This window comes from Geotrypetes seraphini, chromosome 3 (assembly GCF_902459505.1).
Source record: "Geotrypetes seraphini chromosome 3, aGeoSer1.1, whole genome shotgun sequence".
Classification (NCBI taxonomy): domain Eukaryota; kingdom Metazoa; phylum Chordata; class Amphibia; order Gymnophiona; family Dermophiidae; genus Geotrypetes; species Geotrypetes seraphini.
Window position 1 is genome coordinate 42,966,215 of NC_047086.1, and position 26,079 is coordinate 42,992,293.

Below are 26,079 nucleotides of genomic sequence, written 5' to 3' on the forward strand. Positions count from 1 at the left end.
TTGACTCTGAATTAGTGTCTTCCTATCAGCCCATCTCTTTAATCCATGTCGATATTAAGCTGCTGTATGCTATTTTGGCATCCAGACTGGCCGCGATACTGACTTGTCTGATAAGGGACGAACAAGTCGGATTTGTTAGAGGACTTCAGTCCGTTCTCAGTGTTCATAAGCTACTTCTTGCTATAGCTTATTGTCAGGTTAATGAGTTACCTTCCATTGCGGTCAGCCTGAATGCGGAAATGGAATTTGACAAGGTCTCATGGCAATTTAAGTTTGGGATTCTTTCTCTGCAGGGATGCAGCGCCCCTTTCTACAGGTCATTCAAGCAACAGTATATAAACTGTTATTATTGTTATACAATTCTTCTAGAGCAGGGGTGTCCAACCTGTGGCTTGAGGACCGCATGTGGCCCCGTGAAGTATTTTGTGCGACCCCGGTCGAGTGCAATGCAATGTTTTCCTCTGCTGCCCCCGGGTGTTTACCATCTTGCCGGCTCCCTCCTGTGTCTTGCTGCAGCGTTTGAAAGTTTGTGCGACCCCAGAAACATTTTTTTTGGCCAATGCGGCCCAGTGAAGCCAAAAGGTTGGACACCCCTGTTCTAGAGCCTGTGTCTTAATTAATGGCATCAGGTCCTCTTCTTTCCCTATAGGACCGGGTACCAACAAGGATGTCCCTTGTCACCCTTATTGTTTCTTTGTTGTGTATACTCAAATACTCTCAGGATATTCAGGGTGTTCCTTTGACCTCAGTCCCAATTAAGGTATTAGCCAATGCGAATGACCTTCTATTAGTACTTAGGGATCCATAGAAGTATTTATCTTCTTTATTGTCCACCATAACTGAATACTGTTGTGGTTCTGGCTTTACCTCAAATTTACATAAGTCTGTTTTTCTCTTTGTTGCCGCAGACTCTTGATACTTGGTCTGGGCCTTTTCTTTTACAATGGGTGGATCACAGCTTTACATATTTGGGGGACAGGGGTGTATTCTAGCTCAACTTCCCATTTATACTCTTTAAATGTGTTACCTCTTTTGCAAGACACTGCTGTGAAATTGAACCTTTCGCAAGCCTACTCTCTTTCCCTGCTGGACCATGTTCACCTTTTCAACATGATTTTGGCACCCAAATGGCTTTACACTTTTCAAATGCTGCCTTTATTTTTAAAAGGGTGTGATAAATGGAAGCTACGTAAGGCCTTGCATTCTTACTTGTGGCTGGGAAAGAGGGCGAGGTTTTCTTATTCTGTTGTCTGTACGCCAGCGTCCTTTGGTACTTTCTTCTGCTATTGCTAATTGGAGATGGACTTCCAGATGTCATCACTTCTCGGTTAAGACCTCTCCCTGTTTGGCTATCAGGAACAACTCTCAGTTTCCAGCTGGCGTCTCTTCCCCAGCATTTCTCCGTTGGGAGCGGAACGGCATATAATATTTATTTCATATCTTACAGTAACTGAAGAGGGTAAGGTGAAGCCGTTTGCAGAGTTACACCATGAATGACATCTTCTCCGACCTACAAATTAAACATTATGTTGCCAGCCTGCTTTGGACAGATTTAACGGAAGATGTTCAGGAAGAATTGGCTGCACTTTACACCTTAGGTGTACAAAACAAAGTGCCCCTTTTTTACCATCATAGAGCTTTGTCTCCTAAACTTACTTATCATAGGTAAGCGAGTGCTTGGCAGATTGACCTCAACGTTCCACTTTCTGAATCTACCTTTAAGGCCTTTGTTCTTGCTATTCAAAAGATGGCAGATAATGTTGCTTGTTAGGAGTTACAATATAAGTTCGCACTCCGCCTGCTCACATATTGGGCATCACCTCCACTGCTTGTAGTCCTGAGTGTGGTTCCCTGGATGCTACCTTGGGACATATGTTTTGGCTCTGCCCCTCTGTTCAACATTTTTCGAACTCGTTGCTTCAAGACATCTCCTCTCTTTGGAATTCTGGAGTTAAACCTGAACCTCAAATTTTGTTTGAGAACTTTTCCCTGCAATCCCCACTCCATCAGGCTATTCCGCCTTCCTAAAGCGTGCAGTCCCCCTTGGCAAAAAGCTTATTCTACTCAAATGGTTGGACGTGAATGGCCCTTCCATACAACAATGAAGACTACAGATGATTTCTCTTCTTAAAATGGAACGCAACCAGATACAGAATAGAGAAGCGGCAGCGCTGCCTCTTGCTGGCCGGCCGCTGCCGCTCCTGCTTTAGAGTGCGAGGGGGGAGGGTCAGTTGGAAAGTGCTGGTGTCCGGCTTCCCCCCTGGCCTCCTGCGCATCCATTTACCTAATTTCAGCAGCGGAGCAGCCTGCAGAGAGGATCGCCGGTGCTAGCGATCTTTGCAAGCTGCCATAGGCCTTCAGAGCTGTTTCCTCTGCCGCGAAAGACAGACATAGGTACTTTACAAGTGAGTAATAGTTAGTAATTAAAAGCAGCCTCAAAAAAGTGGGCTTTTAGCCTAGATTTGACTACATCCAGAGACAGAGTTTGATGTACTGACTGGAGAAGTCTATTTCAGGAATACGGTACAGTAGAATAGAAGGGACAGGAGTCTGGCGTTACATGTCTATTGCCTGCCTAGGTTGGTTTTTTTTAATGTTTATTCCTGGAGATGGAGAGGTGGTGATTTTACATTACATGTACAAACGCACACCTGACTTTACAATATTATGCTCCTCACGCTAACCTTTTGACGTAAACATTTATTTGCCAACACACATTTTCTGAATTCTGCCTCCACGTGTTTTTGATGTAAGAAGATATAAATCATTGGCAGTTAAATATCTGTATTAGAAAACTTCAAAGCTTTACATCAAAGAGTCACTCCATTATAGAAAGTAATTATCAAGGGAAAAATAGCAACTTTTTTTTTTTTTATAGCATTTAGAGTTTGCAGGTTAAAGAGCAAAGAGAACAAGTCAGCACGGAAAACTTGTGTGCCATATGTTTTATTGAAGAAAACTATTTTCATTGTTTACAGAACGAAGAGGCTGAATGTTGGAAACAAGAAAATGTCTACAAAACGTTTAAGCTATAAATATGGAACGAAAAAGTCATCGCTCATCAATTAGTCATCTCTTTCTCAGACAAGATCCGGAGCATTGCACAGCTGTGCGACTGAACAACTGGATATGCTGGCTTTAAGGAAGGTATCCATGGTGGCACATCCTGAAGAGAGAAATTTCGGCGAATGCCAACATGAAAAGTTTCTGCACTTCATCACCTTTTCCCCACAAGCACTGCAAGACAATAAGAAAGTTCATCAGTGGCATTTCAGATAAAAGAATTCATTGCAACATTCCCTTTTTCATGCCTCACTATGGTAAAATAATCATCCTTTTCTTTCATAGACTTGTAAACTGTGATTCAGCCTAAACTATTTTCACCTAATGAAAAGTGTCTTCACGTACCCTAATCGGCAGCCACTCTTATTACAGCTATTTAATTTACTTCACTGAAAAGAGAAATAAAATACAAAAGATAGCAGGAGTAATTACGCAAAAATGCCCAACTACTGTAAAATGAAATAAAAGAAACTAAATACTACTATGAATACTCAGAGACAGCCCGGATTCTCAAAACAGCACCGATTCGGCCCGTGCCTGAAAGAAAATGGCGCAGGTTGCACACCACTCAAACTACGGTGTCATTTTGAGAATCGCGGTCTGTGTCGAAGATAGGCACCGTAAATGTAGGTCAGGGTTCTATTGGCCTACATTTTCAGTGCCTATCTTTTACGTACAATCACGCTTAGCGGCCCTGAACGTCAACCCCACCCATAACCACGCCTCTCTTGCTGTTCAGTGCCTACCCTTTTCTCTTAATTAGTTTTAATGGTGCGGTCAATTACTGCACCGTTAATGATCAATTGAAAACTTAGGTGCCGTTCGGGTGCCTTCCAAATGGTGCAGTTTTGAGAATCCGGGCCTTAATGGCTGCTGCTATATGGAGAAGTGCCAGCAAAGAGAATGCATACCCTCCTTTATCTTCTTCTTCCTTCCCCTCCTATGTCATGCATAGCATGCAAAGCTTTACCTATCTTACTATTTGTACTGTAGTCTTTAATAATTTTTACCTTTGTTAATCAATAGTTGATTATTTTGCGAAGGGCATCAAAGCATTTCCATTTGTTTGGGACATAGAATGCTTCAAAGATGTGAGGGAAAGGTGTGTCATATCCACACACCCTGGCAATAGGAGCTTCCAGGTTCAAGAAACATTCTTCCTGGAAATGAATAAACAGAAAAGACTGTTACTAGTTTTATTCTAGCTGTGATTTCTCTCACTTTGATAAAATGAATATATAAAGTAGAGGGTAATATTGTAACAGGTGTCCTATGTATGAAGGACAAATAGGTTTTTTTTTTGTTTTTTTTTTTAATAAAGTCATAAGGAGTCTGTGTGTCTATAAAATACAAAGTGCAAATGAGCAGGTCACACCATAAAACTAAACCTTTACTTTAAAATAAAACTTAGCTTTAACTGTACTGCGTACAATGGATATATCTTATTGGTCTTAACTATTTATTTAACAAACTTATATCCTGCCTAAAGCCTCTGCAGGTTACAGAAACACATATATAAAATACAGATATAAAGTAATCAAAAACACCCATATAATATAAAATTCCTCATCCTGCATTTACTGTTCCTTATTAAACAGTGCTTCCAATCTATTTAAAAAAATCTTCCACAAATAGGGATGTTTTCAAAAGTTGTTTTTTTTAAATATTAAATGTTATCCACTGTCCTCAATTGTTCAACCAGGTTGTTCCATAGATTCACCCCAGCTACTGAGATGGCTTTTGTTCTAGTATTTCGCCCGTTGCAGTCCATCCATTGACAGACGCATTGCTTTTTCAGATCTTAATGACTGCTGTTGACGATATAATCAATTAGACTGGTTGTCGGAAACAAATTTTACAGGTCTATGGGCAGGATTCACTAAAGTCCCGAAATCTATCCGATTCGTGTCCTATCCGTTTCAGAGTCATCGATTCAGTAAAGCTTGTCCATGCAAATGATCCAATCGTAAACACGCCGCTATTAGCACTGAAACATCGATCGACGCGTGTGTGCACTATATCCTTGTTGGTTTTGAAGCACATAACGCATGCGCTAGCTCTTTAGGACTTCACTGCGTAGAAATGGGGCGTGGTTTAATTGCGGACGTCATTAGCGGGTTCCGAATGCGCCTACCGCAAAGCATTGTTGTCGTAAAAAAGGCATACTCGTGTTCCAAAAGAAGCAGATAGTGTAGCAGACGAGCGCCGTCCATTTCTCTCTGGAAAAGTACTGTTAACTGTTGTGCCTTCTAGCAATTTAACAGCTGTTGAATGCGCTGGGATCACGCGTTTATATACAACCTATGAATCCCAGGAGGTTATACGGCTCTATCAGCCGTGAAGCAAGTAGCAACCACTAGCGACACCCTGACGTCACATGCCCGCGACAATCCAGCTGGAAGGAAGGGGGGGAAGGACAGCTGGCCCATAAAAGTTTTATTTGATTTTGGATTTTTTTTTTGTTATTTGGCATTGATATTTGAAATGTACAATGCGCAAAGAGAGCACAGGGTTAATCCGCGATTTTTTCGCTATATGCATTCCAAAAAAAGAAAAAAATATATTTCTAACGCTTACATATATTTAACAGTTTTGATATATATATTTTTAATGGGGTTCTTAACATGCACGCATCAGTTGCTAAGCAGAAATAGTCGGTGAGGATGTAAACGACTGGTCCTCAAGCAGTCGTAACAGGAAAGGAAAGGCCAGTCGGAAACCGAAAGGAAAGGCCAGTCGGTTTGGACGAAATGGTTTCATGAATTGACACATTAAGAAATTTACAGGCCTTTTTACTCATTTGCATGCGCAGATCGGATCAAGTGCGGATGGGGTCTGGAGGAAGGTTAGTGAATCGAGCCGGAGTCGGAAAATGAGCGCAAACCGAGTGGTACACGATTGGTTTGCTTAGTGAATCTAGCCCTATATTCATCAATAATATACATGTAAAGATTTAAGACCTGTATCAGTCTTCTAAATCCAATCTCTCATTCATTTGTCCTAATCCACTTCTTTGTATTTAAGCAACCAAAGCCATCAGAAGCGGCACTCTTTTGTGTATCAAACACAAACTGATAAAGAGTATGTTTAGCCACTAATGCTTCCTCATCGGCTGTGGCAAATTTTTTAACAAAGCTTGTCTCATCTGTGATTTGGTTAATCTTTTCAAATCTTTAGATCCTTAAATAAATTAAACTTGCACTTATTTTATCTTTCTGGTGAAGTATATTGTCTGGTTTTATTTTAATGCGATCTACTGCCCTGTGATAGGTACCAAGGCACTCCATTATGAACGGTATGAAAAATCAGTACCAATGCCTTAAATAAAATCTGTTCTTAATAGGCAACCAATGCAGTTGTTGTAAGAGAGGGGGGTAACATGTTCAAACTTACCACCTCCACAAATGAGCCACGCAGCAGCATTTTGTACCCCTTGCAATGCTCTATATCTGGAGGATATCATTCCCAGGTATAGATTATTGCATTAATCCAACCTCTATATTGAACAATAATGGGGAAATATACAGTGTTACTCTGTGAATAACTATCAATTTGTGTATTACTAGATTTCACAGTTATTATATCTATATATTCTATTCATTAATAATTGTGTATCTAAAATTATTACGGTGATGTGCTCAGACCTGTAACCCAATAAATAGTGAAGTCACTACAATGAGTTTAACAAGGGGACCATCATTGCAACCACCTGTCCCCGACCCTCCCTAAATGAACTTGAACTTATTCAGATACTATATTTGTACTTATCTGAATGGAGAGGTTTTTGTTGTTGAACTTGGTCTAGTTAAATCTCAATGGTGACTGTGTTCTAACAGATAAAGTGGCGATTAAAATCCAAAGGTGATTATTTTTATCATCATCAATTCCCGTCCCCCTGACTCGAGTTTCGTCTTCTTCGTCGGGGAGGGACACTAGAAATTTAAATCAAAACATGGTCATTAAATCTATTTAACTGAATAATTATATATATTATACGAAAAAATCCAAGCTATAACTTATCAAATTACTATTTCAATTTTTAACTAATATAAATTATCTTGTTACCTGATACTGGCTAACTGAGGCCAGACTCGTTCAAAATCTTCTGGCCATCTGAATAACACTACTGTGACTATGCGCTTATAAGGGAAGCTAAGCGGAAAAGGCTGTTCCTGTTAAGCCCCGGATGTAAACAACGCCAGGGAAGTACGGTAATATACTATATGGCTAACCACTCTATATCCACATTCAAACCTCTTGGTTGCAAGGTCTGCCAATTATATACAAAACGCTGTTCTTTTTGAATTAACATTTTCGATATATCCCCTTTTCTAGAAGAACTTAATCAAAAAGATGGAAACATAACTTTCACATATACAATAAATAAAAATCAAGTTACATTTCTAGACATAAAAATCGTTAAACAGAATCAATATATCTCCACCACTCTACACAAAAAGCCATCGGACAGAAACACTTTATTACAGTATCAGAGTTTCCACCCACGGCCATTAAAAAACAGTATCCCTACTGGGCAGTTTCTCCGATTACGGAGAATATGCTCAGAGGAAACTGATTTTGAGAAAGAGGCTAATGAAATGTATAGCAGATTCATACACAGGGGGTATCCTGCAAAAACCGTTAAGAAGGCGTGGAAAAGGGCAAAAAACTGTCACCGATCATGGTTAATGCAGGATAAGCAAAAGAAGCAAGAAGAGCATAATATAGTTTGTGTCATGCCCTATACCAATAAAAGTAATGCCATAAAGCATATTATATTAAAATATTGGCCAATATTGCAGTATTATCCATCTTTATACAATCAGCCCAAATTTGCTTTTTCCAGAGCAAAAAACATAGGTGAACAGTTAAAACACAATCTGAATCATCACGATACTAGAAATAAGCTTTCCCATAAACCTTGTGGTAAATGTAGGGTCTGCCGTTATATATTAGACACGAATCATATTGAAATACCGGGATCGGAAGGACGACACTTCAAATTAAACACAGGAACAGATTGTGAATCCAAAAAGGTGATTTACTGTATACAGTGTCCCTGCAACAAATTTTATATAGGCCAAACGATTCGTATGATCAAAACACGAATCATAGAACACCTGAGCAACATAAGAAAAAATCGTGTCTCCGCCCCCCTGGTATCTCATTGGATGGAAAAATCACATGCATTGGATGACCTCAAATACACAGTGTTAATACAGATACATAACACAGAAGGGGATATATCGAAAATGTTAATTCAAAAAGAACAGCGTTTTGTATATAATTGGCAGACCTTGCAACCAAGAGGTTTGAATGTGGATATAGAGTGGTTAGCCATATAGTATATTACCGTACTTCCCTGGCGTTGTTTACATCCGGGGCTTAACAGGAACAGCCTTTTCCGCTTAGCTTCCCTTATAAGCGCATAGTCACAGTAGTGTTATTCAGATGGCCAGAAGATTTTGAACGAGTCTGGCCTCAGTTAGCCAGTATCAGGTAACAAGATAATTTATATTAGTTAAAAATTGAAATAGTAATTTGATAAGTTATAGCTTGGATTTTTTCGTATAATATATATAATTATTCAGTTAAATAGATTTAATGACCATGTTTTGATTTAAATTTCTAGTGTCCCTCCCCGACGAAGAAGACGAAACTCGAGTCGGGGGGACGGGAATTGATGATGATAAAAATAATCACCTTTGGATTTTAATCGCCACTTTATCTGTTAGAACACAGTCACCATTGAGATTTAACTAGACCAAGTTCAACAACAAAAACCTCTCCATTCAGATAAGTACAAATATAGTATCTGAATAAGTTCAAGTTCATTTAGGGAGGGTCGGGGACAGGTGGTTGCAATGATGGTCCCCTTGTTAAACTCATTGTAGTGACTTCACTATTTATTGGGTTACAGGTCTGAGCACATCACCGTAATAATTTTAGATACACAATTATTAATGAATAGAATATATAGATATAATAACTGTGAAATCTAGTAATACATTAATCCAACCTCTGCAATATCATACTTTGAACCACAATTTTTAAGTCATATCTTGAGAACATCTATTTCAATATACAGTTAAACCTTGGATTGCAAGTAACTTGGTTTGCAAGTGTTTTGCAAGACAAGCAAAACATTTTAATAAATTTTAACTTGATATACAAGCAATGTCTTGCAATACAAGTACATACAGTATACACACATCACATCACATCACAACTGAACCGATGGTTCTCTCTCTTGACACTGCAAGAGTGTAGTGACTGTTCTAAACAAGCAAAGTCTTGCAGTATGAGTTCATGAAGTATACACGAATCACATCATCACAACTGAGCCGATGACTCCTCTCTCTGATGCTGCAGGAGTGTAGTGACTGTTCCAAATGAGCAAGGTCTTGCAATACAAGTACGTATAGTATTTTGTATTAAAGTTTTTGGGTTGTGGAACGAATCGTCTGAGTTTCCATTATTTTTTATGGGGAAATTCACTTTGATATATGAGTGCTTTGGATTACAAGCATGCTTCTGGAATGAATTATGCTCGCAAACCAAGGTTTTACTGTACTTAAGAGGCGCATGTGAAAAAAATGAAGACTTGACTACAGTCAATACTTGGATCTCTCATGGATAAAGTCAGCACAAGCTAAATAGCATCTCCTTTTTTTTCTACTTTGGTCAAATTACACAAATCTTTTACATATTTAATGTTATATTGCACTCATAAATGAAATTCATTGAAAAACAAAGAGTAATAGGTGTAATCTCTGCCATATACCCCTGGTATTTTATAAGAACGTGGAGGCATCTATCATATGTGTCTTTATTTAATAGACTTGGAATAGGCAACCACTTGACCTTCATACATATGTAACCTGTTACAATATTACTGTCCACATACACAGTCATTTAGGCCTAGATTCTCTGATCGGCAAAAATTTTTAAGCTCAGTTAAAAAAACACCATTTAAATGATGTTTTTAACTAAGTTTCAAGGCGCCTACTAGCACCTAAAAAAAAAAATCGGTGCCAAAATCATGCCTCCTTAGGTGCTTTAGGCTGCCTAACGCCACTGTGGGCGTGGCTAAAACCAGAAGTGGCATTAGGTGGCCTAAAGCGCCTATGTAGGCATGATTCATAACAAAGATAGGCATCGGAAATGTAGGCCAGGAAAATACATTTCTGGCACCTATCTTTCCCAGAGACATGATTCTCTATATGGCACCGTTGCGTGATTGACATGAGATCGGTGGCCGCTTTTTAGGCAGCTGCTGATATCAGCACCGTCTAGAGAACCTGGGCCAAAGAGCATAAAATTGTGTGTCCTTGCAAGATTCAAATGAATACAACTGGAAAAGTCTACATTTATCTCCACAGCAAATACAATGCAGCCAGCAGCAGTACGAGTCTCTTTGCGTTGTTCTGCAAAAATCTCAGCCCAGTCAAGAAAGATAACATCCTGGCAAGAGAAAAAGTTTATTCATGCTCATTGAACTTCTGATCTGCTCACACTTGAACTTTGTTTCCCCTCCAGTTAGAGGATGTAAACTTAAAAGACATCATCAACACCTTCTCTCACATCAGGCAGCATTATGGGGTAAAGATCTAGATTAATTACCGTATTTTCACGCAAATAACACGCACCCGTATAAAACGCGCACACGTGTATAGCGCGCAGAAATCACGATGATAAGCACAAAAACTTTGGTATAACGCGCTCACGATTATACCGCGCATGCTGCCCGACTCTCCGTTCACCCCCCTGACTTCCGTGCACTGCCCCGCCTCTCCGTGCGCTGTCCCGACTCTCCGTTCACCCCCCCTGACTTCCGTGCACTGCCCCGACTTTCCGTGCGCTGTCCCGACTCTCCGTTCACCCCCCCCCTGACTTCCGTGCACTGCCCTGACTTTCCGTGCGCTGTCCCGACTCTCCGTTCACCCCCCCTGACTTCCGTGCACTGCCCCGCCTCTCCGTGCGCTGTCCCGACTCTCCGTTCACCCCCCCTGACTTCCGTGCACTGCCCCGCCTCTCCGTGCGCTGTCCCGACTCTCCGTTCACCCCCCCCCTGACTTCCGTGCACTGCCCTGACTTTCTGTGCGCTGTCCCGACTCTCCGTTCACCCCCCCTGACTTCCGTGCACTGCCCTGACTTTCCGTGCGCTGTCCCGACTCTCCGTTCACCCCCCTGACTTCCGTGCACTGCCCTGACTTTCCGTGCGCTGTCCCGACTCTCCGTTCACCCCCCCCTGACTTCCGTGCACTGCCCCGCCTCTCCGTGCGCTGTCCCGACTCTCCGTTCACCCCCCCCCCGACGTCCGATTCATCCCCCCCCCCGGCAGGACCATTCGCACCCCCACCCCGAAGGACCGCCGACTCCCCGACAATATCGGGCCAGGAGGGAGCCCAAACCCTCCTGGCCACGGCGACCCCCTACCCCCACCCCCGCACTACATTACGGGCAGGAGGGATCCCAGGCCCTCCTGCCCTCGACGCAAACCCCCCTCCCCCCCCAACGACCGCCCCCCCAAGAACCTCCCGACCCGCCCCCCCAGCCGACCCGCGACCCCCCTGGCGACCCCCACGACCCCCCACCCCCCTTCCCCGTACCTTTGGTAGTTGGGCCAGAAGGGAGCCCAAACCCTCCTGGCCACGGCGACCCCCTAACCCCACCCCGCACTACATTACGGGCAGGAGGGATCCCAGGCCCTCCTGCCCTCGACGCAAACCCCCCTCCCCCCCAACGACCGCCCCCCCCACGAACCTCCGACCGCCCCCCCCAGCCGACCCGCGACCCCCCTGGCGACCCCCACGACCCCCCCCCACCCCCCTTCCCCGTACCTTTGGTAGTTGGGCCAGAAGGGAGCCCAAACCCTCCTGGCCACGGCGACCCCCTAACCCCACCCCGCACTACATTACGGGCAGGAGGGATCCCAGGCCCTCCTGCCCTCGACGCAAACCCCCCTCCCCCCCAACGACCGCCCCCCCCCAAGAACCTCCGACCGCCCCCCCAGCCGACCCGCGACCCCCCTGGCGACCCCCACGACCCCCCCACCCCCCTTCCCCGTACCTTTGGTAGTTGGCCGGACAGACGGGAGCCAAACCCGCCTGTCCGGCAGGCAGCCAACGAAGGAATGAGGCCGGATTGGCCCATCCGTCCTAAAGCTCCGCCTACTGGTGGGGCCTAAGGCGCGTGGGCCAATCAGAATAGGCCCTGGAGCCTTAGGTCCCACCTGGGGGCGCGGCCTGAGGCACATGGGCCCAACCCGACCATGTGCCTCAGGCCGCGCCCCCAGGTGGGACCTAAGGCTCCAGGGCCTATTCTGATTGGCCCACGCGCCTTAGGCCCCACCAGTAGGCGGAGCTTTAGGACGGATGGGCCAATCCGGCCTCATTCCTTCGTTGGCTGCCTGCCGGACAGGCGGGTTTGGCTCCCGTCTGTCCGGCCAACTTCCAAAGGTACGGGGAAGGGGGGTGGGGGGGTCGTGGGGGTCGGCCAGGGGGGTCGCGGGTCGGCTGGGGGGGCGGTCGGAGGTTCTTGGGGGGGGGGGACGGTCGTTGGGGGGGAGGGGGGTTTGCGTCGAGGGCAGGAGGGCCTGGGATCCCTCCTGCCCGTAATGTAGTGCGGGGTGGGGTTAGGGGGTCGCCGTGGCCAGGAGGGTTTGGGCTCCCTTCTGGCCCGATATTGTCGGGAAGTCGGCGGTCCTTCGGGGTGGGGGTGCGAGTGGTCCTGCCGGGGGGGGGGGATGTATCGGACGTCGGGGAGTCGGCCGGGCAAGAGGGCTTGGGCTCCCTCTTGCTCCGATCGTGGATGCGGGTGCGGGTGGGAGCGCGTGCGAGTGGTCGTTCGGGGTGGGGGTGCGAGTGGTCCTGCTGGGGGGGTGAATCGGGCGTCGGGCGGGGTGGGAACTATGTTTTAAAACTTTCGTATACCGCGCTCACGCATATAACGCGCGAGGGGTATGCGCGGTAGGTAAAAACGCGTATAACGCACGCGTTATATGCGTGAAAATACGGTACTTACGCCTACTACGTATGGGGAATTTAGGAAACGCCTAAAAACATATCTGTTCCTGAAGTATTTAGGCAGCTGACCTGTACAATTCTTACTCCAAAATACCTGTTCACCACTAGCTCTTAACTCTGTTTATTCCACTCAAGTTGTACCATCTTTTAATCATTGTAAACCGCATAGAACTTCACGGTCCTGCGGTATATAAACTGTTGTTGTTATTATTATTATTAAACGGGTGTTTCAGGGTAGACGTTGGCTTTAATGGCATGCACAATTGTCCAATGCTGGATGAAAGGAGGCCAGTAACATATTCCATGGGGCATCAAGCAGCCATGAGATAATGACTTTCAGGAAAGTATTGGCTTGAGCCCGATTTGAAACTCTATCCCAAAACGTAAAATCTTCAGCATTTTTATGCATCCAATGGAGATTCTGCTTATGTTAATATTGACATTTGCTGTAAATCCCTAGTACTAGGTCTATTGGACTACTGCAACATACTCTATCTGCCTTGCCCTGCAACAATGATAAAACAACTACAGACAATCCAAAACACTGCACTCAGATTAATCTACTCACTGAGAAAATTTGACCACGTCACCGCAGCCTACCTGGACTCACACTGGTTACCAATACAAGCACAAATTCAATTCAAACTATACTGTCTATTATTCAAAGCAATAAATGGCACAGCCCCCAATTACCTAAACAACTGCCTGTACCAAAACGCCACCACTAGGCAAAGAAGAACTAAGACCCCTTTTACCTACCCCCCACTCAAAGGCACCCAGCGCAAGAAGATATTTGACAGTCTGCTGGCGATGCATGCAGCGAAACTGGACCACAACATCTCCAACCTGCTGATAACAACAAATGACTACAAATATTTTCATAAAGAAATCAAAACCCACCTATTCAAAAAATTTATACAGATGGCTTAACCCCAACTGGACCCCCTCAACGCAACTCCCCCCTCCTCCCCCCTTCACCAGTTCCCTTCTCTTTAGCCTCAAGCATGTCAACTGCTTCCCTAACGGTATATATACTGGACCTGCACTATTTCCTATTTGTACAGCATCTTGTAGCTCTTGAAATATACAGCTCCATTATTCTTGTAACTTCTCCTGGAAATGACCAGAATTCTCTCTGTAATTATCCTGGAAATGTCTAGTTGTCTCTTTTGTAATCCGCCCAGAACTGCAAGGTTGAGGTGGTATAGAAATCAGTAATGTAATGTAATGTAAATGCTGCCTGTCTTTTCATATAATGAAAATATAGGGCTCCTTTTACGAAGGTGCGCTACGGGTAAAATCTACCGCCTGCCTCAAAAGGAAGCGGTAGTGGCTAGCGCATGCGGCATTTTTAGCGCAAGCTATTCCGTGCGTTAAGGCCCTAGCGTGCCTTTGTAAAAGGAGCCCATAGTTTTGTTCTGCGATGCAACCAACCAATGTCTTTAGTCACAGATGATAACCAATTTTGCCCTTCAAATGAAAGAAACAACAGCCTAGAAAGTATATTTTCGCAAAAACAATCTCATTGTATCAGGGCCTTTAAAATAGAAACGCAAGGCACAAATTCTGTGGTTCTGTTTCGAACACTGTCATAACTTATACATATGGGGCAAAGGGGAGAAAATGTTGAGAGCTTTTTTATGATGCAGCTACAAACCAAGGATTATGAAATAGCATTTTAAATGCCTAAACTCTGCCCAAAGAAAATGAGGAATACCTGAGTGAATAGGTTATTTAGACTGATTTAAGTGAGATTGACAAGTCTTGGGCCCGCTCCTTTGCAAACATATTCATAGGTGACCTAACTCAGGGGCTTCAAGGTAAGGTAACGTTATTCGCTGACGACGCCAAAACTATGCAATATAGTGAGAGATGGCAATTCACCCGATAGTATGACACAGGACCTACATTTGGTTGGAGCTTTGGTCCTCGACCTGGCAACTGGGCTTCAACGCTAAGAAATGCAAGATCATGCACCTCGGCAGCAGAAATCCGTGCAGAACTTATACCTTGAATGGTGAGACCTTAGCTAGAACTTCAACAGAACGAGACTTGGGAGTGATCATCAGCACAGACATGAAAACTGCTGATCATGTGGAGAAGGCTTCATGTAAGGCAAGACAGTTGTTAGGTTGCATCCGCAGGAGTTTCGTCAGCCGGAAGCCTGAAGTCATAATGCCATTATACAGAACCATGGTGAGGCCTCATTTGGAATACTGTGTGCAATTCTGGAGGCCACACTACCGAAAAGATGTGCTGAGAGTAGAGTCGGTGCAACGGATGGCCACCAGGATGGTCTCGGGGCTCAAGGATCTATCGTACGAGGAAAGGCTGAAAAATTTGCGGCTGTACTCACTCGAGGAATGTAGGGAGAGAGGAGACATGATCGAGACGTTTAAGTATATTACCAGCCGTATCGAGATGGAAGAAGAGATTCTCTTTCTCAAAGGACCCTCAGCCACAAGAGGGCATCCGCTCAAACTCAGGGGCGGGAAATTTCATGGCAACACCAGGAAATATTTCTTCACCGAGAGAGTGGTTGATCCTTGGAACGAGCTCCCGGTGCAGGTGATCGAGGCAAACAGCGTGCAAGAATTTAAGAGCAAATGGGATGCCCATGTGGGATCCCTTAGAAGGTTAAGCCAAGGGAACATGTCACCAGGAGTGGGATCCCTAGGATAGTAGACTTGGGGGTGGGTCAGTAGAGTGGGCAGACCTGATGGGCTATGGCCCTTATCTGCCGTCATCTTCTATGTTTCTATGCCTTATATAAATATGGTTACAAACGAAGATTAATTTCAACAAATTCACACAAATATATAAACAACTTATGTAAAGGCACACAATAGAAATACATTAATTTTTCACTTCTGAACACTGTGTAAAAAAGCATATTTAATTTTTCACATCTCCCCATTCATTTAAAACTGAGTTATTAACACAATGAGAAAAATAGAGAGAATATATGAAACTTAATGAAGACTGTTGCTCTACAAATGTCAATAGTTTACAAAACTCATCTTTTTAATACGTATTTATAGATTAAATGCAATCTATAAGAACAATGAGAATTGCTAATTGGCTGAAGGGCCTATAAATCAAAAGATCAGCCTTGGGGGGGGGGGGGGGAGGAATTAAACACTAAACAAAGACTTTCCTAAACTGTTATCTGTATATTAATCTGATTTTATGCTTTGAAATACTACCTAAAATACTAACACTTTATAAAACCATAACAGAAACTCTAAAGCAGGGGTGTCCAACCAATGTGGCCCAGAAAGGAGTTTCATGCAGCCCAGCTTGAGGAGCGATGCTGCCACCGGGTATTTTCCTTCTGACCGAAGTTTGTGCTCCCTCCCTCTCGAGTCCCAACACGACCTTCTCTCTTCCTCCCTTCTGTGCCTCCCTCCGGCGGGTGCTTAGCTTCTGGCCAGCTCCCTTGCTGCAGTCGTTTTTTCTGCTCAAAACTGCAGGCGGCTCCTTGCATAATCCACGGCTGTGTCGAAAGCGTTCCCTCTGCCATCTCGTCATGTCTTTACCTACAGTCATAATGGGTCTAAAGTCTGGCAAACCATCTCGACACTACTAATACTCAATGAACCCTTAAAAACAAAATTTTGATACTCTTAATGCAAGAATAGAGGGTCTTCAAGCTAAATTGCTTCTTATTCTTGCAATGCTTACTGTTAAAAATATTGTACACTGTTTGAAGGACCTATCTCAAGTTGATTACAATATCTGGTGGAACATGGAATGTTTAACTGCTAAATACAAATTTGTTTTTGCCGAAAAGCATGATCCCATTACTTCTTACAGTCATATTTGGAAACCCCTCACAGATTATTATTCTGTTGCCATTTAAATAATATTATATGCTCTATGAAGTTTCTACCTTGATGCCTATTTCTCTCTAATGTTTAAAAACCATTTTTTTCAAATGTGTCTGTTATAGAGATTTATCTATATCTTATCTTATACTTCAATGTCTCTTATACCGGTATTCTACATACATATCTATATGGTAAAATTGTAGTTTTCAATGTTATTTCTAATAAGAAAACTGTACTAAACATATTGAACAAAAAAAAGGTACAATCTGCCTCTCTCACTAGACAGGGCTGCCCAAGTCCGGTCTTCGAGATCTACTGGCAGGCCAGGTTTTTCAGGATATCCACAATGAATATGCATGATCGAGTTGACATGTATTACCTCTGTAAAATGCATTATCTTCTGTTATATGTATTATCTTCTGTAATAAGTATTATCTTCTGTGATATTGTTAGTATCATAACTCATTACTGTTCCTGTAACTTTCTCTTATCCTGAAATGTAACTCTACTGGAATGTCCCAGATAGTTTCTATATTGTAATCCGCCTAGAAACCGCAAGGCACAGGCGGAATAGAAATCCCTAATGTAATGTAAAGTAATGAGTAGAGATTTAGCCTGCACTGCCTTCTTGGTATGCAAATCTCTCATGCATGTTCATTGTGGATATCCTGAAAACCTGGGCCCTGCCAGTAGATCTCGGAGGGCCGGACTTGGACAGCCCTACACTAGACTAACACAGCTGTCCTTTAAAAAATAATTTTTATCAGTTCCACAATTCTTATCTTATTCCAAAGAACTAGTGTTGGTCACAAGGGTCTCTGTAATTTTATAATATGGTAATCTTGGGGAAACTTACATACAAAGTGGATGATAGGTTTAAAATCCAGAAACATTTTAGATCTTATATTAGTCTAGACTGCTGCACAAACTTATATATTGTCCATGCTTCTATCATGAAAAGAAAAAACTCTACCCAAACACATCATAACAACTTAGGTATCCAAGTCATTGAAAATAAATAAGATTGACATAATAATGGAAAATATTGAAAAAGGCCATTTAGAGAAGGCTGGAAAGGATCTGGTGTGGCAAGAGAGTGTAGGCACTGAGATAAAGAGCAGTAAACTGGTGAGTAGCAAGGATATGGATTTAAACTATAGACCTAGATCAGACATGGGCAACTCCAGTCCTCAAGGGCCAGAATCCAATCGGATTTTCAGGATTTCCCCAATGAATATGCATGAGATCTATTTGCATGCACTGCTTTTAATGCATATTCACAGGGAAATCCTAAAAACCCGACTAGATTCTGGCCCTTGAGGACCGGAGTTGCCCATGTCTGGACTACTTACACGAAAGGCCTATGCTGATGGTCTGAGCTCAAGGATTGGCTTGAGAACCCCTGTTAAGCATTTGACATATAAATACAGATATTTACTGCTTTGAGATGGGGGTCATAATTAGGAAGTCACACTGAATCATCCGTTGGATCTTTACAATAATACACATAGACTGGTTGAAGAAGCTTACTGCATTCTATTGCACATAACTGAAACTGATTATAGCTTTGTAAATAGTTACATGCACCACAAAGTTCTCCTTCCAGAGCAGTTGGAAACCAAGTGCTGGATCAGGCAGTCCACAGCGGCAGTGGCATTTGCTACTGAGCAGGTCTACGTACTAATTATCCATGTCAGTAAACATTCCCTTTAGACTTTGCAGACAGCCATTGCACCAAACTTTGCCTCAATCTATCTTCAAACTGTCCCTCCCCATTAACCATTTGGTTACTAGAATGTTCTCATACTTAAGATAAACACAAAGCAATCATAACTTTGAAACACAAGATAACTGTTTTGTACAGGTTACAATCTATTGAAAAGAGAGGTGGGGTGACATCATTTTTCTACCTTTACGCTGGTTGAAACACATTGCGGTACTAGAACTGATATTTGTTCATTCTCATCTTGATAAAAGCTATAAGAAATTACAAGGAGTCTGCAGAGTTATAAATCTGTTAGAAAACAATCTCAAGATAATTCAGATTGCATGAACACCTATCGAATTATCAAATAAACATTGTGGATAAAGGTGAGCTGGTTGATGTCGTTGTGTCTAGATTTTCAGAAATGCTATTAACAAAATTCCCCATGAGAGGCTCCTGAGAAAATTAAAGAGTCATGGGATAAGAGACAATGGTCAGTTGTGGATTAGGAATTGGTTACTGAAAAGAAAACAGAGGGTAGGGTTAAATGGCCACCGACCTGACCTATTTAAAGTGCTATTCTACACTTAACTTGCATATAAATTTACCTTACCTCTTAAGTTCATCTTCCATTTGTACAGAAAAGAAATTTTTGGCTTATGTGTGTATGTGTGTGAAGCCAGAAAATGTCACAGTATTATAAAAACATTAAGATTCAAGAAAACCAAAATGAAATCTAAACCAAAACCCATAAAAGCCCAATACACCTGTCCTGCTCCATTAAACAGAGTGTCTCTCAAACTGTGTGCCATGGCATAGTGGTGTGCCCCAAAGAAATTATGGGTGTGCCACGAGAGATTCCAGAATTTTACTTTATTTTTAAAATAGATGACATATAAGTTGCGTACACAAGAGTCTGTCAATATTATGAGTGTCTGTATATATATAAGGATACATCCGCCCAGACAAGCATCTTTCTTTGATATGATTGGTCCTTGAAATCTAACAGTAAATAATTTTATTTTTATTTTTTATGCAGTATGTTATCCTAAATTTGTGCAACAAAGTAATTGAGGCACTGTTACTGTTTGGATCTTCTTATCTTTGCAAACCTGGATTTTCAGCTAACATAAATTAAATTGAAAAAAAGAGAATGACTGCAGATGGTAGCTGATGAAATGCGTGTTTGCTAGTTGACTATCGAGCCGCGTTTTGAGTTAATTTGCATTTAAAAGTAGTAGCTAAGAAGGTAAGGAATAAGAGGTTAGCTTTCATAAAACTACAATAAAATCACAAGAAAAAGGAAGACAAGCAAAAAATATCTGGAGAAAGTTAAGAGAAGCTGGTTGTGTAGCCAGGAAAGCAAAGATGCAAGTGGAAGAAAAAAAATAGACATGATAAAAATGGTGATTACAAAACATGCTTTAGATATATCAGTAACTGAAAGAAGTGCAAAAGTGGCATTGTGAGACTCAAAAGTGAAGGGGAGAAATGTGTAGAAGTTGATAAAGAAAAAGAATGAACAGCTTAACAAATCTTTCTGTTCTGTGTTCACGGCTGAAGTGCCAGGAGCGGGACCTCAGAAGACAAACACAAATAGGAATGGAGGAGTTGTAGACCCTGATTGATTTTCAGAGGGACTGTGTTCATGAGGAGTTAGCTAAATTAAAGACAGACAAAGCGATGGGGCCGGATGGTGGACATCCAAGAGTGCTGAAGGAACTTAGGGAAGTTCTGATGGCTCCGCCAACTGACCTTTTCAATGTTTCCCCAGAGGCAGGAGTGGTATCAGAGGACTGAAGAAGGGTGGATATGATTCCTCTCCACAAAAGTGGAAGTAAGGAAGAAGTAGGGAATTACAGGCCAGTAAATCTGACTTCTGTGGTAGGTAAATTAATGGAAACACTTTAAAACAGAGAATGGTGAAGATGAACATAAGAACATAAGAATTGCCACTGCTGAGGTCATACCAGTGGTCCATCATGCCCAGCAGTCCGATAACGCAGCGGCCCTCTAAGACCAGCACCCTAACTGAGGACTAGCCCTACCAGGAAAATGGTAAAACCAGAGGACATAATCTGAGGTTGAGGGGTGGTAGACTCAAGAGCATTGTAAGGAAATTCTTCTTTATAGAGGGTGGTGGAATGCCTGAAATGCTCTCCCATGGGAGGTAGTGGAGACAAAAATGATGACGTTTAAAAAAAGTGTGGTATGAACACAGAGGATCTAGAATCAGAAAAGAATAGTAAATATTGAAGAACTAAGGCCAGTACTGGGCAGACTTGCATGGTCTGTGTAGGTATATGGCCTTTTGGTTGAGGGCATCAATGGGCTGGGATGGTGTAGATAGGCTGGAGTGAGCTTTGACAAGATAATTCAGTAGTTGGAACCTAAGAACAGTACCCGGGCAGAGCTTTGGATTCTTGCCCAGAAATAGCTAAGAACCCCCTCCAAAAAAAACAACAAATTTTTAGATGGAATCAGGTTGGGCAAACTGGATGGGCCATTCGGGTCTTTATCTGCTGTCATCTACTGTTACTATGGTTCTGGAATCCGGTAGATTATAGGGCTGGAAAGCAACATGAATTTAATAGAGGTAGGTCTTGTCACACAAATCTGATCAATTTCTTTGACTGAGTGATCAGAGAATTGAATAGATGGAATGCGCTGGATGTGGTGTATTTAGATTTTAGCAAAGCCTTTGACATGTGCTCCACATAGACATCTAATAAATAAACTGAGTATTCCTCAGGATGGGTCCCAAAGTGACGGGCTGGGTTAGGAACTGGTTGAGTGGAAATGCGACAGAGGGTAGTGGTCAATTGAGATCGCTCTGAGGAAAGGGATGTTGCCAGTGGTGTGCCTCAAGGTTCTATTCTTGGGCCTATACTTTTTAACATTTTTATAAACGATATTGCTGAAGGGCTGTCAGGTAATATTTGCATCTTTGCGAATCATACCAAAATCTGCTAATAGGACACCCCTGATGGTGTGAATAACATGAAGAAAGACCTAACGAAGATTGAAGAAATGGTCTGAAATTTGGCAGCTATAAATTTACATGCTAAGAAAAGGCAAGGTCATGCCATTTGGGCCTACAAAAACCTGATGAAACGGTACAGTTTAGGGGGTTGAAGAACTTATGTGCATGACAGAAGAGCGGGGACTTGGGTATGACTGTATGTGTGATGATCTTAAGGTGGCTAAACAGGTTGAAAAGGTGACAGTGAACACTAGAAGGATGCTAGGGTTGCCTAGGGAGAGGTATTGGCCAGTAGAAAAATGAGGTATTGATGTCCCTTTATAAGTTTATGGTGAGACCTAATTTAGTATATTGTGTACCAATTCTGGAGACCATAGCTTCAAAATGATATAAAAAGGATTGAATCAGTGCAAAGACTACTAAAATGGTACACGGTCTTCATTCATAAGGCATATGGGGACAGATTTAAAGATCTCAATATGTATACTTTTGATGAAAAGGCGGGAGAGGGAAGATATGATAGAGACGTTTATATCTAAAAAATCCTCAACAAATGCTACCAGCCAGAGGTGGGCTGGTCAGTAGAGATGTCAATTAACACAAAAAGAGTGTAGAAAAAGCCTCAAATATCATAATACGGACAGTAGTCCAAAAGGACTTCAAGCTGCCACACTACTTGTCATTGGCAAAAAACTCCACCAGGTTAAATATTCTATCCAAACTAGGCAACCACCCACCACCGTGCACGAATGGAAAAGAAAATGTTTCACTTAGCTGAGGAAGATGGATGTTCATGCTGACCACCATCCGAGGGTAATCAAGGAATTGAAAGGTACTATAGTTTGAACTGCTTCAACTGATAGCCAATCTGTTGATAAAATTGGGAAGGAATCCGGAAAGTGGCGAATATTATGCCGATCTTCAAGAAAAGGTTTGAGAGGAGATCCAGGAAACTACAGACTGGTGAGTCTGACCTTGGTACCGGGGTAAAGATGGTAGTAGGCGCTGATAAAGGACCGCATCATTGATCACCTTGATGGACACAATCTGATGAGGAGACCAGCAAGCATGGCTTCAGCAAGGGGAGATCTTGCTTGATGAACTTGTTGCACTTCTTCGAGGGAGTAAAAAGGAAGATAGACAAGGGTGAGCCGGTCAACATTGTATATCTGGATTTTCAGAAGGCGTTCAACTAGGTCCCGCATGAACGACTACTACGAAAAAATTGCGAGCCATGGAATCGAGGGTGACATATTCATGTGGATAAAAAACTAGTTGGTGGATAGGAAACAGAGAGTGCGGGTAAATGGACAATACACGGACTGGAAAAGTGTCACAAGCGGAGTGCCGCAGGGTTCGGTGCTTGGACCCGTGCTCTTTAACATATTTATAAATGACCTGGAAATTGGTATCGACGAGCAAGGTGATTAAATTTGCAGACGATACGAAGCTATTCAGAGTAGTGAAGACGCAGAAGGATTGTGAAGACCTGCAACAGGACATAAAAATGCTCGAGAAATGGGCCGCGACATGGCAAATGAGGTTTAACGTGGATAAGTGTAAGGTGATGCATGTTGGTAACAAAAATCTTATACACGAATACAGGATGTCTGGGGCGGTACTTGGAGAGACCTCCCCAGGAAAGAGACTTGGGAGTATTGGTTAATAAGTCAATGAAGCCATCTGCGCAATGTGTGGCGGCGGCGAAGAGGGTGAACAGAATGCTAGGAATGATTAAGAAGGAGATCACAAACAGATCGTCGGAGAAGGTTATCATGCCTTTGTACCGGGTCATGGTACGTCCTCACCTGGAATACTGCGTTCAGCACTGGTCGCCCATACATGAAGGAGGACAACAGTACTACTTGAAAGGTTCAGAGAAGAGCAACTAAAATGGTTAAGGGGCTGGAGAAGTTGCCATACAGCGATGAGATTAGATGAAACTGGGCCTCTTCTCCCTCGAAAAGAGGAGACTGAGAGGGGATATGGTAGAAAACATTCAAGATACTGAAGGGAATAGACTTAGTAGATAAAGGACAGGATTGTTCACCCTCTCCAAGGTAGGAAGAACAAGAGGGAACTCTCTAAAGTTAAAAGGGGACAGATTCCGTACAAACGTAAGAAAATTCTTCTTCACCCAGACTAGTGGTGGAAAACTGGAACGCTCTTCTGGAGGTTGTTATAGGGGAATACACCTCCGGGGATTCAACACAGGGTTGGACAAGTTCCTGCTGAACCGGAACGTAAGCAGGTAGGGTTGATCTCAATTAGGGCTCTGGTCCTTTGACCTAGGGGCCGCCGCGGGAGAGGACTGCTGGGCGCGATGGATCACTGGTCTGACCCAGCAGTGGCCAATTCTTATGTTCTTAAAGCACAAGCATATTTGAAGCTTTTTTCTCCACCTTTTTGTGTTAATTGAAATCTTTACTGACCTCTGGCTGGTAGCATTTGTTGAGATTTTTAGAATTATTTTTGTACTATTTTGATTATTATTGAGAGGCGTTTAAATACCTACGTAATGTAAATGCGCATGAGTTGAATCTCTTTTCATTTGAAAGTAAACTCTGCAATGAGAGGGGCATAGGATTGAAGTTAAAAGGTGATAGGCTCCAGAGTAATCTGTGGTGAAATACTTTTTGCAGAAATGGGTGTTAGATGTAGAGGTGGTGGTAGACAAGAGTATGTGTCTGCATTGAAGAAAGCATGGGATAGGCACATGGGATCTCTTAGAGAGAGTAAGAGATAATGGCTACTGTGAATGGGCAGACTGGATGGGACCATTTGGCCTTTATCTGCCATCAGGTTTCTATGTAATTCTATTCTATCTACTTTAGTTTCACCTTTGTTACAATTGCCTATACATAGCTTAAAGAGCTTTAAATAAACCTGAAATGTTTTTGTTGGTTTTGCAATTTTATCATTTCAATTATAATGTGCTGTGAAAAACATTTGTTCGGCTTAGGTGTGCCAGAGCTAAAAATGTTTGAGAGACACTACTTTACATGAATCTTTAGTTAGGTGCCCTCTTCCCTCCCACCTTTCCCTTCCTTTCCATCCAAAGTGTCCTAGACTCTCCGCCCTTAAATATCCATTCTCTTCATTTCTCTATCCTTCCCTCTCAATATCAGGCATTTTGTCTTCTAATACAGATTGTCTGCTTTATGATTCTTGTTCTATCAGTTTCACTTGGTTTTGTCTATAAAGCTCTTTTTCCAAGGGCAACCAGATGACATACATAACCCCAATAGAGACACAAATAGAATGAAAACTCCCAGGAGGCTTCAAACTAATAAATTCAGATAACTGAGAGTCACAAAAAGACTGGGGACAAACAGAACAATAGTCACATAGTTTATGTCCTTTTTTAGATGACTCTGTCAGTTGATAGACATACCCGTGCTGTCAAAATATGATTGAGTAAACAGATCACACAAATTGTGTCCTTGTTTTAAAGACAAAATCAGATTTTGCTGAAAAAGGTAATGTAACTACAAAATATTTCATTGTTTGATATATCTGCTCTGAAGAAGGTGTAAATTATTGCATGTATATTCTCTATTCATTTCACACACATTTTATAACAATAGAGATTGTACATTGTAACTTAGTTCAAACTAAAACCATGATTGTGATTAAAAAATTGTAATTGCACAATTAATTGTGATTAAAAAGCACACCTTGTCCAGTGCAATATAGAGATGGCAGATGTAAATACTACAAAACTGACATATTTCAATTGCTAAACTGATTTTTCTTTCTAATCTTCTCATTCCCTGACTCTGGTACTGCTTCCCTGTGCTCGCAGAGCCCCATCCAGCAGCTCTACCTTCTTCCTCCTCCTTCCTTCCCTACCACACTAAGTCCACCATCCCCCCTTTCTCTTCCTAACTACCCTCCCATCCAGCATCTCTTCCTTCCTTTTCCTCCTCCTCCTTCCTTCCCTACCATCTCTCCCTCTCCACCAATCCTGGGTCCACTATCTCTCCCCTTCTCATCCCTTTTTCTTTCTTAATTACTCTCTCATCCAGCATCTCATCCCTTCTTCCTGCTCCTCCTCCTTCCCTCCCCCACCATCCTAGGTCTACCATCCTTTCTCTCTCCCTTCTCCACCACCCCTGGGTTCCACAATATCTCTCATCCCAACTGCCCTCCCATCCAGCTTACCCTCCAACCTACCCAACCCCAGCTCCACCAACTCTTCCTTTCTACTCTCTTTCCCCCACCATCCCAGGGTCCACCAATCTCTCCCATTCTCTGTCTAACTAACCTGCCATCCAGCATCTCTCCCTTCTTCCTCTCTTACTTTCCTTCCCACCAACCCCAGGTCCACCATATCTCCCTTTCGCTCTCCCTCAGCACCACCCCCTGTGTCCACCATCTCTTACCCCCAACTTCCCTCCCATCCAGCATCTTTCCTTTCTTTCCCCCACCCCCAGTCTCGCATTTCTGTTTAATGGGAAGGCTGGACAG

At 42.8% G+C, this 26,079-nt stretch overlaps 1 protein-coding gene across 1 annotated transcript in view; it reads right to left on the bottom strand.

The window, feature by feature from the left end:
* Positions 1–2,930: 2,930 nt before the first annotated feature.
* BCKDHB (branched chain keto acid dehydrogenase E1 subunit beta) overlaps positions 2,931–26,079 on the bottom strand; it is a 414,901-nt gene continuing 391,752 nt past the window's right edge. Inside the window, exons 10-11 of the mRNA XM_033939509.1 lie at positions 4,074–4,223; positions 2,931–3,237 (exon numbers count right to left, since the gene is read on the bottom strand). Of these exons, the coding sequence (XP_033795400.1) occupies positions 4,083–4,223 (141 nt within the window). The 3' untranslated portion in view covers positions 2,931–3,237; positions 4,074–4,082. The remainder of the gene's footprint in view (positions 3,238–4,073; positions 4,224–26,079) is intronic.